The sequence below is a fragment of the Falco peregrinus genome, chromosome 1 (assembly GCF_023634155.1).
Source record: "Falco peregrinus isolate bFalPer1 chromosome 1, bFalPer1.pri, whole genome shotgun sequence".
Lineage (NCBI taxonomy): Eukaryota > Metazoa > Chordata > Aves > Falconiformes > Falconidae > Falco > Falco peregrinus.
The window spans coordinates 17,096,752-17,115,292 of NC_073721.1; the positions used below are offsets into that span (position 1 = coordinate 17,096,752).

The window sequence follows — 18,541 nt, forward strand, 5'->3', positions numbered from 1 at the left end:
TGCCATTTACCACTTAGTGTTAGTACCTCTACCAGTATCCCCTTGCCCCTGCAACAGGCTTCCTTCCACAGGTAACCACGTCTTGCACTAAAGATGGAGAAACCCTCTCTCCATGGTGTCTTGTGGTTCTGTGATGTTGAAGAAAGTATCTCACCTTTGCTGTTAACAATTCTTGCTTTTTTTTCTTCCCGATTTATGTACTATATGATAACTGTTGCAGATAACTTTAGTACTCTAAATTTTTCTTCTTACCAAGCAGAAGACTTTCTGCCTGTGTATCGGAGTGGTGCTTGGAAGATAGTGGGTATCAAACAGATTGAATTCAAACTTAAATTGATGTCCTGGACACTAGGAAAGTTCTGTGGTAGTATTTGCAAATAACATCTTGTAGAAGACAAAGGCTCTTGGAGTAGTTGCTTAAGAGAGGGAAAAAGAAAAAAAAGTACATTTGGCTACAAGTTCTTAGAATTCTTTCCTGGGTCTAACAGTAAAGTAAAGCTTGGTAGTCTCATGCAGTCTTCTGCAGTGGCTCTGTTGGAGAACCACTTATTTAGAGCTACCTGACACAACTATAAAGCCTTAAATTTTAGTTGATTATTTACTTTGGTGAACTTGAACCATGTGGGTTGAAATCTTACATGCCCGATCTGTCCCAGGCAGACTCTTATTAAAAAAAACCCTACGTGATGCATCTTCCCTAACTGTAAGAAGTTAAATTGAGTTCTGAATGTTCTTAGAAGATCTCTGGATAGCCATACAGAATCGCATAATGGTCAGGGTTGGAAGGAAGAACTCTGAAGATCTAGTCCAACCTCCTGCTAAGGCAGGTTCACTTACAGCAGGTTGGACAGAGTCACATCCAGGCACGTTTTGAGTATCTGCAGAAAAGGGGACTCTGCAAGTGTAAATTTCCCCCACATAACCATCCTGAGCAAGTTGTAAGTGATGCTGCAGAGATGTAGCCAGACTTTCTGTAATTGCTGCTTTAGGCCAGCTTGAACTAGGGACAGGCAATTGCTTGACTTGGCAAAGTGTAACAAGCTGGTGAAATAAAAGTATGGAGCTCTTGCCTTTGTCAAGGAGATGGCAACTACTGCTGTTCAATATCTCATAAAAGAACTGTTCCACTAGTCTGTGGCCAAGACTTTTACTAGAAAATACTGTGTTGTAACCGAGTTGTGTTAGAGCAGGTCTTTGTTCTGATCTTGCTATCAGCATGGATTGCTTGGCATCTTCTCACACTGCTCTGCACCTTACTTTTGATTAATTTTAGTAGAAATAGGCTGAGCAAAACTAGCTTAATCCCACTTGCCTCTATTTCCATGTGTTGCTGTTGCAGAGTTCCTAGCAAAAAGAGATGAAATTACGTAACTTGTCTTGTCTTATAATTGCTTTTGAAGAATCTTCTGGTAATCTGATAAAAGTAGATGATTCTGATTACCTGCTTGTATTTGTTTCGAGGCTCTTTAAGTGTGATAGCACTTACAATGTGGAAGTAGTCTTGGTATGGACAGACTGCAGGACTGGTTTTACTTGTAGCTGAACCAGAAGAGCTACTAGTTTTACCTTATCTATTAGAGGCAGTCTTACGAAACTGTTTGTTGTCTTCAGGCCTTACAGCCTTTTATGTTCATGTTGCTCTATTTTTGTGTATTGCTAAACTTTCTCCAAGCAACCTATAATATTGTGATTATTTTTTCCCCCAAGCTAGAGAACGGGACTTTTTCAAGTTGGCTGCATTGCTCTGATGATGTGTTGTCGTCACTGTTTTGTCATATATGGTATAACAGACTCTGAAAGCTCTTTTTATTTTTCAATAGGCTGGTGTTTGGGATGCTGTATCCTGCATATTACTCATACAAAGCTGTGAAGACAAAAAATGTGAAGGAGTATGTAAGTCACATTCCTTTTAATTGCTTAATTAAATGCAGTCACACAACTGTCAAGTTTTCATTATGCAGTGTAGTAAATGATATGAAAACTTGATTTGACTATCTTAGTATTAGATATGACACCTGTGTGAATCTAGTGGTAGTCCTGTGGCTTTGTCTGGAGGGCTAAAGTTAAGGTTTTTCAGGCTTTTCATAGACTTTGCTGAAATGTGTCCAACACACCATGCTGTATATGGATATTTTTAGGAGGATTTTTAAACATAAACCTTAGAGTGTTGGCTGTGTTTCAGCAAAGTGTCTGAAATAATGCACTTTTGGGCAAGGGGTAGAAAAAAGGTTTTTCTAATTCTGCCAACACCTGTAGTATAACTAATGACAAATTAATTCTCAGTGACCACTTGAACAGTAGCAGCAGTTTAATTGTCATTGTATGGAGCATAACAGGGCATTCAAAATCTGCCTGAGAAAAAAGGGGTAGCTGTAGTTCATCTATCATTCCTCAAAGAGGAGAAAAAATGTGACCTGGGAAGGGAAAGATTTGGTTAAGGTGTTGAGGGAGAAAGAAGCAGAACAGACAGAGTAAAATGGAGAAAAACACAATTACTGTAGTTACTGCAGTTTCGAATTAGTCTGTTAAATAATTTACTTTTCAGTGTGAGCAATGATGATTGCAGCGGGGTAACATTCTTTTGGTAGTCATGAGGAGCTTTGGTCACTGAGTTACTTCCCTACTATAAGAGGTAGCCTAACTTGATTTCCGCAGCTAACCTGTATTCTGTCCTGAATCTTGTTCTTAACCTGGTTGCCTGACTCAGGAGGCTCAGTGCCATCGTTACTTAAACTCAGCAGCCGTAGCTGTGACCTAATGCTGCTGCCTGGATGTGTGGTGTCTCCACTTCATACTTGGTTGTAGTGGTAGAATGCTGTAGCTGTTGTTCCTCCCCTTGTGTGTCTTACATTTAGTCTGATTGCTCCATCAAGGCTCCGAAGTATGAATACGATGTCCACTTCTTCTAGTTTTGGTGTACGAGCTGATTAGAGCTTATTTGTGCACATAGGGCTAGTGCCTGCCAGAGCTACGCTTCTGGGAGAAAAAAGTATCAACAAAAATCAGAGAAGAATTTCCTCTGTTTCATGCTTACTTTACCCTGTCAGGAAGTTATATAATGCAAATAATTTATAATCTGCTTTTCCTCCCTCCTCCCTCAAAAGGAATCTACAGACTAAGTAGAGGACAGCAGTTTCAAGCTCTAATCCAAGAAATCAGAGATGCCTATCCACACAAGACCTTGAGTAGGACCTGGAACCATATTTTTTCATCTGTATATTTTCATTTACTGTGAAAACACTGCCTTTCAGTAACTTGTGGTCTTTGAGCAGTCCCTGAACTTGCAGTTGCATACAAAATGTTCATGGGGCGGAGATGAATGAGGCCCATCACAGTGACTTTTTCAGTGACAGGGAATGACATTAACTCATTGGTGAATTACCACTCCATGGTAATGGTTTTAAACTAAAAGAGGGTAGATTTAAATTAGATACTAGGAGGAAATTCTTTACAGTGAGGGTGGTGAGGCACTGGAACAAGTTGTCCAGAGGAGTTGATGCCCTAACCCTGGAAGTGTTCAAGGCCAGGTTGGATGGGGCTTTGAGGAACCTGGTCTAGCAGAAGGTGTGTCCCCACCATGGAAGGGGGCTTGGAGCTAGATGATCCTTAAGGTCCCTTCCAACGACATCATTCTGTGATTCTATGATTGCTGGTTGGGTCGAGTGTCCAGATAGATCTCAGGGACAACCCACGGCTTTCATCTTCTCAGCTAGGTAATTTTTGTTCGTGGAGAGGGTGTAGGTTTAACTGCAGCCTTCCAAATGACACAGCTGTGCTGCTGGTCACGTTATGGCCCAAGCACAACTTCCTTTCCGGGATTACGTGTGGCTCAGGAGCCATCTGTTTTTGTTTTCTATATTGCAAGAGCTTCGTAACAGTGAAATTTTTTACTTAGCCGCTGCTTCCACCAGTAACAAACAAACAAAAAGTAGAGACATCTTGACTTGCTGTTTAGGTCATGATGCAGCAAGTTGTTCATAATTATTTAAGGGGAAAAAAATTGTTGCTGCTCACTTTGGTAATTTAAAAGACTTACGGACTTTAGTTCTAGAAATTAGGATCTGAGTCTTTGAGGAGATTTATTTCTTCTTGTAATTACCTTGATTTAATGGAGTTGACCAAAATCTTTGAGGAGTTTTTTGACTGTTACGCTAAAGTGCTTGTAATAAGCATCTAAAATCTAGTTTAGAAGGCTGAGTGAGCAGTCTTCCTAAATCCTAGCTTAAAAATCCTGACTTGAAAGGATGTGCTTCAGCCAAAGCCAACAAAGATGGGCTTAATGCTTGGATGGTAGAAAAAAAAAGTTCAACAAAACAAATCTGTAATCACGCTTTTAACCTAAAAAGCAAAATTCAATCAGAGCTTCTGTAGCTTCATCTTTAAGAGTTAAGCAGATGATAGTCTTCTGGGCAGTGTCAAATATGACCATCTGTTTTTCCTGTTTTGTTTTTTTTTTCTGGTATGAAACCCGCTGTAAGTTGCTCAGATTCATTTGTTAAGGATACTTTTGGTATTTAATACGTTAGTCGTACTAGAATATGATTTGATTTGTGTTTTTGAGAATCTTTGCCCAGACCTCAGCAGGACTCCTGGCAGATCTCATGTGCCTGTCTGCAGAGCATTTCTTACTGTTTCTAGCAGCACAAGAGAAACTACTTCTACTGTGGTTCCTAATTGGATAAATCGATGTTGATTAAAGAATGAATAGCCTGGATAAAATATATTGGAAAAAAATTAAGTCTTGCATGGCATCCTAAAAATTGCATTGTGTCATGCCTAGGTTGATGGGGCAAGAGTGGATGTTAATTTTATTTTTATTTGTGTATTGACTCTGGTTCATGGGAGGGTCACCAGTCTACATGTCACATGGCCTGTCAGAGATGACTTCAGCTGTTGTGTACATTTGTCTTAGTTTATTCAAGCCTGAAATATCTAAATCCTCTGAGAGATTGAAGTGAAGAATGTCATCACATGACTGAGTTTCTTTTCAAATTGAAATGCAGAAAAGCATTTAAGATAAATGGGTCTCGAGTTGTGACAAAGGAGGTGGTTTTAAAGCATAATGCACAGCTATGAAATAGGCAGCAGGGTAGCATTAAGTTTTGAGTACTTATTTAAGTCCACTTCAAAAAAAGATTGCTTTAAAAGTGAAGATTAAATCTGAGCCACATCCTCTGTAGGAAAGTATGTATGTTCCTCCTTTTGAAAGAGGGTACTATGAGTTTAGGACTTGAACTACTGTCTAACGAATGTGGTTAATGCTTTCTGGGTATACCAGGAGAGTTAGTCTGTTAGTCACAGATGAAATGAGGTTCCTGCATCTGGTTACGATGGGTTTTCTTCTCTTTTCTTTCATTTTTTTTAACAAACTGTTGGGCTTTTTTTTTTTTTTTCTAGCATAGATAGCATTGGAATTTAAAGAACATGTGGGCATTCAGTTAGTATGAATAACCAGTAGTGGTTTGCACAGACCTGTTTTGGAAATACATTGCATTTGGCCACTGGTATCTTAGAGAAGACAAATGAAGAACTAATTCTATATGTATTCTGAAAGATGTAATCAGTTTAGGCAGCCAAATCTGAAAAAATGTTCAAGAAAAATGAGTGATGTGGTTAACTATTAGAAAACAGAACTAAAACCTGTATTTCAAGAGCATTTTCTGATTTCAAAACAATGATGTATACTGTCAATCTCAAAAACAAAAAAGTATAAAGATGTAAACATAATGCGAAGCATTAAGATGCTTATGTGGGAGCTCTTTTATTAACAAGAATTTTGTGGTTCCTGGTATATGAATAGAATTCAGTTTCCATGAAAATGCTTTTTTTCCCTACCTTGTCCCAGTGTTTAATACCATAATGCTAAGCACACGTGTAGAACTGAACTGCAAAGTGTAGCTGAGTAACGTAGACTATGAAATGAAATCAAGGGCTGCCTGACTTACTGACACTGATTTCTGTGTGTGTGGTATAAACATGTGGAAGAGAGTGAAATACCCTTTAGTGCTATAGTGGGAATTGCACTTCATAACTTACAATAATCTACTGACTCTTTGCAGTGTTTTTTCTTATCACTAAAGCTTTCTAGAGGCAGAATCAAATCTGTGAAGCCAGCTTAGGTGAGTCTGTGACCTTGTTGACCCAGCCATTTCACACAGCTTGTTGCAGCTGCCACCAGTTCTACTTATGAACAGAAAACCCTTGGGACCTTCATGTAATTTCGCTTGAAACTTGGTTGATGCAGACTGAGTTGCTGTTGAATGTCTTGCTGTGACAGCTCTGAACTGTCTGTACAGTGTATAGTGTATTCTGTGTAAAGGCAAAATAAAAATTCTTTCTGAAGATGGTGTTTTAATTTTCAGGTTCGCTGGATGATGTATTGGATTGTGTTTGCTCTTTACACAGTCACTGAAACAGTAACTGACCTAACAATCTCTTGGTAAGAGCTTGCTTTTTATGAACTCTGGCTGAAACTATATTTGTTCCTGATGTTCTTTGACTTGTGGCGGCTTCATTTTTATAAAGAAGTTGTGCTTGTTGATAGCCTTTTTTTTTCAGGAAAAGATCGCAGTGTACGTGACGTATAACATCTGTGTTCAAGCTTGCTCTACACTGTCACTTGAAGTAGGGACTATAAAACTTCCACCTTTCCTGTAGAAACTGAATAGAGGAATGGAACTCTTAAAAGGATGGACTATAATTTCTCTGTGCAGGAATGTGTAATGCAAAGCAAGTATATTAACTGTTTCAATGTTTTAAATGACGGTACAATCAATTAAAAACATTAAATCCATAGGTCTAAACTTGTTTAATCTTGTCTTAATTGTTTTAATTTGTTTTAATTTTAATTCATTTAATAATTGCCTAATATAACTTCTTGTATGTGAAGAATCCTATATGCTAATATGTAATTGTGTTTTTTGTAAGAGATCTTTTCATGATGATTAATTACTGTGCATTTTCTCACTGCAGTTGTTGATCTCATGCAACCTTTAACTTGTGTGTAGGTTTCCACTGTACTATGAACTGAAGATAGCTTTTGTTATTTGGCTTCTTTCCCCATATACTAGAGGGGCAAGTTTAATCTACAGAAAATTTCTCCATCCACTTCTTTCTTCTAAAGAAAGGGTAAGAAAAAAACTTCTTACTTTTAATGCCTAATATGGAAATAACAATATGCTGAAATACTAACTGTTGCTAGATACACGATAAGAGTGTATCAGTGTGTTGCTGATCTGCCATACAGCACGAACTTGGACTAGTAGAGGCAAGTGCATATGACTGTCCATATATATGGTTCTGTTAAGCTTGCATGAGCAGACAATATACTACTTCTTATTGCCATGAGGTAGCTTGCTGTTCTCTGGTCTACTTAGTGCGCTTTGGGGAGCCCAGTTGAATGGATGGGATGCAGTTTGACATCCTCCTGAATGAACTTGTGCAGTATTCTCTGTGCAAAAGCATCGGTGGAGTTTTAGCAACAGCTCTTCATGTAACCGTGGTTTTTTTTAGCATAACCTAGTAACAAAAACTCTCAGGACTAATGACATTGATGACTCTTCTGGTGTGCAAATTGACAGGGTAAGAGGAGAGCCTTCCTACTGAGGTTTAAGGGAAGACCAGTCTGCAACAGAAAATAGCTAAAGGATATATAGCTTCAGCCAAAGTATGACAGGGCCACAGATCTGCTTAGCTCTTTTTCAGTATCCTGTTTGGATGTGTGGAAAGAGCAATCAGCCAAGGTGTGAAGACTACCACTGAAAAAAACCTTCCCAGTATGGAAAATAGCACTCATAAAAGTCAGTGCTGGGCTTGGCCTTTGTTAGGCAAAACAGGTACCTGGCATGCTTGCCACATGTATGACTAGTAAGGTCATCTTGACCTTCTGAAGGTTGAACCATAAACTGTTTGCAGCTTCATAAGCTAAAGGGATTTTCCCACGTAGTCTGCTAGCTGTTGTGTACTACCTTGAAGACTTTATCTCCAACTCGGACATTTACCACAGCTGGGGATAAATGTCATGACTGTATTGTCCGTGGTACTTAACTATGTCAAAGCTCTGGCTTCAGAAGTTCTTTGTGAGCCTACTACCTTTCGAAGGAGCTCTCTGATTTCATCTGAAGCATGTTATTTCTTCAACAACTTTTGTCTGACAAGTTAAGCTTACTATCTGTAAGGAACTTGCTGTGTTTCTGAGCCGGACAAAACTCATCTATTTTAACTTCTTGTTTGACCAGCTGTAATCCTTTTCTAAATGAGAGAGTATAATTGAGTGAAACATCAGTATACAAAGGCAAAAGTAATTGTTCCATTAAATGTTTTCTTAAAGAATTCTTCTGTCTTCCTTTATTGATGGAAAAATAATACTGTGGGGTAATGTGACTTTCTAACACACAGTGCTCTAAAATGTCAGTGTTTTGCTTTTAGGAGATTGATGAGTACATCGTACAAGCCAAAGAAAGAGGCTATGAGACCATGGTGAATTTTGGAAGACAAGGGTTGAATTTGGCAGCAACTGCTGCAGTGACAGCAGCTGTAAAGGTAACTTTCTGCTTGCATTAATTGCTTTTGTCCTTGCTGTAGAACAGTGTAATTGTACTGATGATTTGCCATTCCTAAACAAAAAGATTAATTCTGCAAATGCATTGAAAACCTGGAACACAATTTAAAGGTTGTAGCTCTCTAGTCTTCCTCATTCTATGTGTGTTTAAAGGTGGCTTCTAGTTATTTCTTGGATGATAGGGATCAGTTGACTGTAATTCAAAAGATAGCATGCAGTTTTCTAAGCAGGCTTTTGGTAAAGATGACCATTGTTTCTTTTTTGTCTCTGTTGTGCTTTCTTGTTGGTAAACAAACTATTTAAAGGATTTCTGGCTTTTCTGCTGTTACTCTCCAATCAACTTGAGGTAACTCCACATATGAAGTAAGGCATGAAAGATTACTACCACAGATAAAAGTTCTCTTGACACAATTAACTTGTTTGCAATCTGTTGATTTAATTATTAAATTAATACACTAAGCATATGCTTGCATATCGCTGTTTAGCATACTCTTGCTTTGTCATGTAGTTTTCATTACGTTATGAAGTAACCTGTGGTTGTTTCTAAATTAAGTTTCTGCAAAACTCATCACCTTCAGCTGAATTTCACAGGATTCTAGTTCTCGAAAAATTAAATACAAGCTCATAAGTTAGATTCTAAGCAATTTCTGGCCCACCAAAACAAGTATAACTTTAGGCAATGTGTATCCTCCCCAACAGTAACTTAAACCAAAACACAAAAATAGTATGGAAAGAAAGATGTGCATATGCTAGTTAAATGGCAGTTTTAAAGCAATCAGGATTACCTACTTAATGGGAATAAATGAAAGTGCTGTGGCCATAGTAACAGAACTGAAAACATGAACACTGTTAGTAGGTGACAGGAAGCAATGTAGAGATCCCTGGCTGTCAAAGTTAAGTAGGTACAGCTAGCATTTAACTTAAATTTATGTGCCTGTATGTTAAATTCTTGCTTTATAAATCAAAGACATTTCTAAACACTGTATTTTCAAATGTATCTCAGAAAGGTTTGGAAAAATAGTCATGCATATCTTGTTTGTTCATTTTCTGTCTTTTTAAAGATGTATGTGGGTGATAGTGTAAAAAATACAACTTTTTGTTTTAAAATATGGACATAATGAGGCTAAAATACTGAGAATGTGATTCATTTTGATCACTGGTTCTTCTTCTGTTATTCAAACTCTTAGTATTGCCTTGAGACATGAAATAATTTAGAATGAAATAGAGTACACCTTTAAAGGAATGAAAGTATCCCGAGTGAAAATAGGTTGCTAAAAAAAAAAAAAAAATCCATCACAAACAAACCCAACAAACAAAATCTCAAAGTACTCTGGGGAAAAAAATTAAAAACTATACCAAATGCTAAAATGCAAGTTCTTTGCCAAACAGCAAATTGGAATTTATTGCAGTGTGCACCTGTAATGATACTTACACTCAGTGCATTTTCCTTATGTCTGGCTAAGGGTGGATATTTCTGTGTTAATCCTTACAGTGTTACAGAAATATTATAAAATAAGTAAGAGAAATATCTCCTCCCACTTCCTTCTGAAATAATAAGTTTTTCCTAAATGCCTGTGTTTAGATTTCATTGCTATTCAGCTGTGACTGGCAAGATGTCTGCTCTACTTGTCAACTTGTTAAACATAACTGTGGATATTTGTACAGAATTAGTCCAGTGCAGATGAGATGCTTGGGCAAAACAACCACCACAATATCAAAGACCTAAAATAGACAAGACTTTTACACAACATGCAAGAGGAGACTCTCTGAAAAATTTTAATTTTGGCATGTTAAACTGCTATTTAGTTTGTCATTCTATAAAGCTGAGCATGACTGCTCCATGCAAGCAAATGGAGACAATGCATGTGTTCTTGATATTTTTTGATTGTTTAATTTTTATTTTTTTGTTCCCTGTATTTCAAAAGTTGACTGCAGCCTCCAGCAGGTGAAAAGATGATCCCTTCAGCATGAGCTGGTGGAGCATGCTATAGGATTTCAGGAATGGAATCCTATTAGTGGGATCAGTTATGATGGGAAAGAGAAACACTTTCATCACTCTTTCTTTTTCTTTTTGTTTTGTGGGGTTTTTTTTGTTGTTGTTGTTGGTTTTTTTCTTTAAGGAGCAGGCATGCTTGTTCTGACATATCAGATCTCAAATTAGGAGTTTTAGGAGTTTAGAATGTGGGAAGTTTTATGCAAGAGGAACTCCAAGAAAGCTTTTCTTCACTGAAGTGTCCAAGCAAAAGATGCTACGATGTCTGCTTATGCTGACTTTAGAAGGGTGGTAAAATTGCTTGTGAACTTTCTGGAATATTTTCAAGAGCAAGTGTGGGAAAGAGTGGTTTTCTCCAAGGGCTGAAACAGGAATAGGGGATTAGTATTTAAAGGCTAGCTGGCTGTGTGTGGGAGGCAGGAGCAGTCAGCCAGCCAGGTCAGTCTGCTGAAATTTGACATAGATTTAAACCTGCTCTGCTGCAGTTAAGTTGAAATGTAATTGGCAGGAGTCATGGCTTATAACTTACATTTCTATACGGATAATTTTAGCTGGTACTAGTTAGCCCCTGCTAAATTTAATCTAAAATTTAGAGTTTCAAAACCTGCTAAATAGCATACATTAGCAATAAATTGTGTTACTTAAATCAACATGACAGAAAATAAAACTTTGTGAAATCCTAATTTCAGGAGACTTAGAAAATCAAATAGGGTCTAGGCTGACTTTTACAGTTTACTAATTAAAATTTTCTTTGTATGAAATCATCAGCAACAAGATGCCTTTATTGATAGGAAAGTTGTTGGAGTTTATTCAGCTCAATAGTGTATAGATTTGTGGAAATTATATTCACAACACTAATTCCACTGGTATATCTTGTATTTTGATGCATCTGCTTTCTGGATCCTCTGAGATGCTGATTACCTGTATGTTCAGATTTTGCTAACACCTACCTGACTTCTCAAGCTACTAGAGAGAACTGGTTTCTATATCAACACATGCACGATGGCTGCTAATTAAGTTGTGAAATGTACTGTCCTTTATGAACAGTATTTGTGTGACCTCATTTGTAAAGCATTATTTGGTGGTGATAGTAATAATAATAAATGTATTATGAGGGCTGTGTTTCTGCATGTCTTTTAGTCATCCTGAATCTCTTTGCTGGTTGAATACTGTTCTCATGGCCTTGCCTAGACTTTCCCTTCTTCCTGCTCAGGGCATGGCAGAGGAAGGAGATAAGTTAAAGCCAGCAGTGGCGTACAGCTACTGTGACTATGAGCAGCTCAGCTTGCCAGCAATATTGCTTTCATCCCTCCTCCCTGCTGGGACTGCCTGGCATGCTGCAGAGGTCATTCATGGGACAGCAGTCCCTCTTCAGGTTGAGAGGGAACAGAAGTCATTCGCTGTCAGCCGGGATCGGATCAAGGGGAGAACAGCTGGGAATGTGGGTGCTGCACGCTGCAGCTCTCCGGCCACAAAGCTCCAAGCAGCTTTGTGGATGTGGAGTTCATTGAGAACTTGTCTAATGGAGGCAAGCAGCTTTAGTTGGTGATCCGGACCACTGAGGGGTGCAAGCCCAGTTTAAACAGCAACAACAAAAAGAGTCCCTGAGGCAGACATACTGTGTGATGTCTGTTTACAGCAATTTCCCTGGCTCAAGTGTATAGACTATAAAAATACATGCTCAGAAACAAAATAGAGAATGGCATTTCATATATGAGAGTCAGCTGATGAGACTGCATACTAATAGCTTACTAGAGCCTGAGTAGTCTCAAAAGCAGTCCTTTAAGTAGGCTATATTTATCAAAACCTGGATTTAGAAACCTATTACAACTTTAATTAGTGTTTCAGATTGGTCATGGGTAATGAGTGTGGTCTCTGAAAAGCATTTAATATGTTTCAGGAAATACTATTGAATAAGGAAGCAAGCTCATTTTTTAAGACTTGCATTTTAAGACAACACAAACTTCACAGTTCATCTCTCCTCGAAGTTTATTTATATAGAAATTTGAGCACTGTGTTCTGTGCTTTTTTGCCTGCATTGTGGTTGTAAATGTGTGTGTCTGTCTTTCATGGTGTGATTTAGTTGGTGGCCTCCAGGCTGGATTCAGCCTGCTGAATTTCTGCCTTACTGGTGGTAGGAGCTGTTGAGATAATGGGACACCAGTGCAGGGGTGGCAGCTGCTCTGCGATCTTCTCATAAGCAGCATCTTGGGGCTGTGTGTATGGCTGGGGAGAGGTGACGGCTGCTGCCATACCCATGACATGAGAGCAGAGGCAGGAGATCCCCTTTCAGCTCCACCTGCAACCGTATTGCTCTGCTGTCTGTTTTGGGGGCAAACATCTTGCTCGCAAGGTGTGGCTAGCCACTCTCCGAACTTTCAGCAAGGTAGCAAAGCTCTTCATGCATTAATGTTCTAAATGTGAATATTACTCTCACGTTTCCTGCAACAGAGAGTATTTAATCTCACTTTTCCTGCAGTAGGGAGGGTCTTTAATATTTTTTGGCCACACTTTTATCCTGAGCTGAGAGTAATAGAGATCCTCACAGAATACTTTGTTTTGGCAGAAAGCAGTTATCTGCTTTTTTTGGGCCTGGGGGGTGAAAGAATCTTAAATCTCAAGTGCTATAGGAGCACAGTGATTTTTTTTTATTATTATTATTTTTCCCATAATGAAAAAAAACCACACAAAACACCTTGAAATTTGTCCTCCAATTAGGCTGTGCAGTGGTGTGAAGTAGAAACCAATGCTGATGTGGCTAGAGTGGATCTTCCTAGGGCGGGATGCAGACTGCATTCAGGCAGGAGTCTGGCAGTGCTGTAGGGAGTACCTGCACAGGGTGGGTGTAATGTGTGGCTGCGAGTACGTGCAGTACAGCAGTGCTTGTGTAGCCCCTATTCCTGCTGTGAATCTCAGGCATGTGAGCTGCATCTCTTATTTGTATACATATCCTTTCAAACTTCTTAATATTTGCTGTGTGTAACTTGAGTAAAACTTTCCATCTTGGCAAGTCGTTTTGGAATGAAGGGCCCATTGTATGAATCAGCTGTATCCTCCCTGAATGAGGCAGCACTCGGCAGGAGCTCGAGCCTCATCAAGTGTGCAGTTGGTTTAGGGGCACAATGTTATTTTATGGCACATAGTTGACTTTTTTTCCCCTTTGAAAAACAATATTCTGTATATAAAAGCTGCCCTGAAAAATAAGGCTGAATGTTCCCAGCTTAGATCTAGTCCTCTTTTCACAGTGGAATAGGAAATACAGGCTGTAATGTGAATTCTTCTTGGCATGTTAATTATTATATTCTTAATTACATTATCTTGTACAGTTTCCAAATGTCTTTTTGTAGTATACCACACGATGAATGAACTCGCTGTGCAACTGTTACGCAAGTGTGTCTTCCTATACTTCTGCCTCTGCCCAAATCCAGCTGCTGTCACCATTTTATTAGTAGATTCTGACCGCACTTAGTGAGTGGAGTTGCACTGAGTTTATATGGATTCTCCTGAGAACCTACTGGATCAGTTTTATGCTTTCATCAGTGTTCAGTGATTGAGACCCGAGTCCTCTTGCATCTCTTCAAGCAGTGGACACAGACTGATCAACAGTCTTACGTGTTATAGCAGTTACGTAAGCTGTTACTTGTCAAAAGAAGCAGTCCTGCCTTTCCAGGTCTTTCCTCTAGCATCCTAGCAGCTGTTTCTTAAGTTCTGAGGCGTAGCTGGTTCCTGATTTGGTTTACTGTGTAAATGTTTTGCAGCGCAAGAAGAGGAGTAGTGGAAAGGCAGGAATTCCTGCTTTAAATAAGCCATTTTAGGGAGTAAAACTAACTTAAGAGTTTCTACAATAGTTTTTGCGCAGACTGTTGGTAGCGCGTTTTAACTCAAAGGCAGGCTGTAGTTGTCAGTAGGGCAAGTTGTGGAACTGTCAGTCATCCTGCACATGTGTAGGAAGAACTAGAAAAGTAAAGACTTGAACTTCTCTCATAAGGAACTTTTTCTTCAGTACTGTTTAGTGGCAATGTATGAATGGTGGTGTAGAATTAAAATAGGTTCTTCTTGCCTGTGTAGCACACTGTCTTAGTTTTGCATGCTGTACTAATGACTAGTCATTAGAAAATGAATATTGGGTTTCAGCCACCCCCACCCTCTGCCTTGGTAGCCATGTGAGCTTAAGGAGTATCACTCTACTGTCTCTTCACTTCACATGGCTATTTTTAACGTGGAATAATTTAGTGTGCTGGTCTATCATCTGCGAACAGTTGTTGCCATCAGAGTGGGAACAAATGGCTGTGGCCAGTGGTGCGAGAATTGCCTTATGCTGGTGCTGTTGCAGAGAGAGATGTGTGGAATTGTACCCAGATTTCTGCTACTGCTAGCTAACATAATGCTCAAATGAGGAATTTTACTGAAAACGTTCATTTGTAAGAACAACACAAAATCTTGAACACTTGCTTAAAGTGGGATTCATGCACAGGCTTGTTAACCTTCTTTTGAAATACTTTTTTTTTTTGCCTCATATGCCAGAGAGGGAAGAATTAAATGTTATTTTAACATGACGTTGAGTAATGTGCTTGTTCTTTTAGTTGCTTATGCTATATAATCTTCAGTCCTTTAGTAATAACATCATCTGATATAAGGTGAAAGAGCTGCTTCACGACCCTCCTTTCCAAAGGGGAACTTAGTCTTTGTCTTTTCTACATGGGACATACAGAATCGGTGAAGGAATACTGATGTTCAAATGTGATCAACTATTCTTATATGTAGCATCAGATTTTTGGGTTGGTATTGTGTCAGTAAAGCTGCATTAGTAAGAGAACCTGCTAACCTGTAGTCCAGGCAGGACCTCTTTGGTCAGTGGCTTCAAGTTTCTGTCAACTAGAGCTTTTTGTAATGCTTCCAGTTTCTCAGTTACTTGAGTTACTGTTACAGAGCGTGTTTTCAACACTTTTTCCTTTGTTATGCATATTCAAATTTATAGAGGGTAAAATATAAAATAGTATAAACCTTTATTATCTTCAACCATGTTTTTTAAAACAGAAGTGTTAAACCCACTGTCATGGTACCTAGCACTGCTAGAGAAATAACATTTGAAGTGAATTGACTGTTTTTGGTATTTTCTTTTGAACGCTTCCCCTCACCCCAAAAGCCTTTATTTGTTCAAATTAAAGCAGTGAAATGAGACGTTTATAATGAAGCTGCTACCTTTTCTGTAACTGTTTTGTCTAGGAGCAATATACAGTTAAGCTTGGGTAAAAGCAATACTTAAAGCAAATATAAATCTACTGCATGCTTATGTTCGATGAATTCCGTAGTGCAACAAGGAAGCATGGGCTTAAACATCTTAAACCGACTTGAACAGCAAAGTTAAACCTATGCTTTGTTTTCAAAGATGCTGTTCTTGTGTTTCAGAGTCAAGGTGCGATAACTGAGAAACTGAGAAGTTTCAGTATGCATGATTTGACTACTATACAAGGAGATGAGCCAGTAGGACAGAGACCCTATCAGGCATTACCAGATGCAAAAAAGAAAATCAGAGCCTCTGCAAGTGAATCTTCAGGTAAGTATTTTTTTTCTCTAGCTAAAAGATCAAGTCACCAAAGACAAAAGTGGGAAAGCAGAAATACATTTACCCCAGTTAGAAATTGAAAAGGCCACAAAGAATTCCAGTACACTTGGAACAGAGGAAGATACACTTGATTTCAGCAAAGTATATTATGATAGTTGAGAAGTCCTCTCTTATTTTCTTCTTACAGCCACTAACACTGTAGTCATACTATACTCGTTACTCTTACCTTTGCCAATTAGCGGCAATAATTCCTTGCCAAAGTAAAGCTTAATTGTAAGTAAAAAGATGTGTGATTAAGTAGTTTGTAACAAATGTACAGATGTTAAACATGAAAATTTATGGAAGTTCAATAAATAAGAAGAGAAAATTAATGGAAACAAATTCAATAGGTCTGTAGTGATAGTTAAAAATGTAAAATGACATGTGGTGATAGGAATAATGAAGGCATTAAGTTGTCGTAATACACTGATGCACATCAGCACTCAAAAGATGGCACGTGGTGACCAATATATGTTTTTGAAGAGGTATTTTTTAATGAGTCTTATTTTATGATCATCATCGCTTTGTTCTTCAGCCTGTGACGCCTGAAGGAAGGTTTCGGTGGAGGACTGTCAATTGCACCATGTTAAGTGGCAAGGCTACAGTGTGAAGTAGTTGGTATTTCCCACAAGAGAAATAGCTTTAGTCTATTTCTTTTTCACCTAAGCCTGTCACTTCTCATCTCTCCATTTTTGGAGAGTGATGGTCCTTCTGGAGTGCAAGGGATTCCGGGAATCGCATGGTAGCTCATGGTGTTTCTGAGGAATAAATGTCCACCTGAGCGGCCCTAAGCTGAACTGCGAATTGATCCCACGTGTAAAGATGGGGGGTGCTGGCCACAAGAGAAAGCCCATGAGTTCGTCAAGAGCTGCGTTACTGTCACTGCAGGTGTTGTGCAGGGGGTGTTTCTCAGTATGACGGCTGTAGTTACCTATCTGAAATAGCTTGAAAATGCTCAAAACACAGCGGTGTGGTTTGTTTTGTTTTTTTTTTTTTTTTTAAATTACTCGGGTACAGCTTATGCTGTGTAAATAATCGCTGATTGTGAGATTGAATCTCACATGTCAAAATGCTTTCTTAAGAGCTTGTTTAACTTAATTGTTTCTACTCCTGGACCCAAATCTAGTATATGCCTCTTCTGTTTTCTTTGATTTTTCTTCAGCGTTAGAGATTTTAAAAAAGAACAAACCATGGATAGAGTTAGTAACACCACGTAGGAATGTTTCACCGCACTTGGCAGAATGTTACTTCTTGTGATCTGAGCTGGGAGTTCCTGTGCAAATTAGCTGAAAAGACCTAGTTGTAGGACATTGATCATAGGGTGACTGAGCTGCCAGTGCTTGCTGTGGAGAAGGCAAATATGGTACTGATGCATCAGAAGAGGCGTTACAAGTAAGAGATAAGGAAGCGTGGTTGTCACTGCAAATACCCTGGTCAGAAACTAGATGAGTAATAGGTGTGCTTCACATCCTCCGTATTGAAAAAGATGAACTGAAACTGTATTGGAGGCAGAGACGTGTTTCCCTCTAGCATGGCTGAGGAGGCAAGTTTGCCTTAAGTAGTTGTGGAGTAGGTGAGTGCAATTCTAATTTCAGGACAAAAATGAAATGACCAAAGGAAAAGAACCTAATTAAGACTAAATGAGATACTGACTTAAGATAAAATGTACATTGATCATGAATAAAAATGGGTTTGGAGTTTAGAAGATGTCCCTGAGTGTTACAGCTTGTAAGTTCTGGAATGGCTTTGTGAAAGGAGAGCTCGGCGCGGGGAAAGAACCCTTTGGGGGCTTTAAGATACATCTATGATGGGATTCAGGGCTTCGGGACCCCGAGGAGCTTTCCAGGACGTGTTTTTAAAGCAATTTGCGCCATCTAGTGACGAGCTTCAGTAATGATCTTGGTCCTGTTCCTGCAGGATGTAAACAAGCCCTAACAGTATTTTGACGTTGTATCTGTCTGAAAGGAAATTTGCTATTAAATATGCAGAGCGGTATGAAAGTATGAAGAAAGATCATATGAATCACTTAATGGTTTTGGTTGGAAGGGACCTTTAAGGATCATCTAGTCTAACCACCCTCCCATGAGGATCGTGGCCAAAAACCTTTAAGTGCTTCTCAAGATGACCACTGAGGTTTTTGCAGTTCAGGGTAAAGCAGAAGATGGTAGCAGACTGATGGTTTAATTTTTGACCATTGAGGAACCACTACATTACAAACCTGTGGAATGAAGTGGCTTGTTATTTGCAGATGGCAGAATTATAAGTAACAAGTTCCTGGCAGACTAGATGTTCAGCTGTTTTGAAACAGCGGGCAGACTGATCATATTATCTATGGTCCGTATATATAGTATTATATATATATATCAGTTCTAAAGGATGTTTG

General features: G+C 38.8%; 1 protein-coding gene across 1 annotated transcript in view; it reads left to right on the forward strand.

Annotated features, from left to right (window-relative positions):
• REEP3 (receptor accessory protein 3) overlaps positions 1–18,541 on the forward strand; it is a 42,725-nt gene that overhangs the window by 19,126 nt on the left and 5,058 nt on the right. The window contains exons 2-6 of the mRNA XM_055797752.1: positions 1,821–1,893; positions 6,363–6,439; positions 7,008–7,128; positions 8,428–8,541; positions 15,963–16,110. Of these exons, the coding sequence (XP_055653727.1) occupies positions 1,821–1,893; positions 6,363–6,439; positions 7,008–7,128; positions 8,428–8,541; positions 15,963–16,110 (533 nt within the window). The remainder of the gene's footprint in view (positions 1–1,820; positions 1,894–6,362; positions 6,440–7,007; positions 7,129–8,427; positions 8,542–15,962; positions 16,111–18,541) is intronic.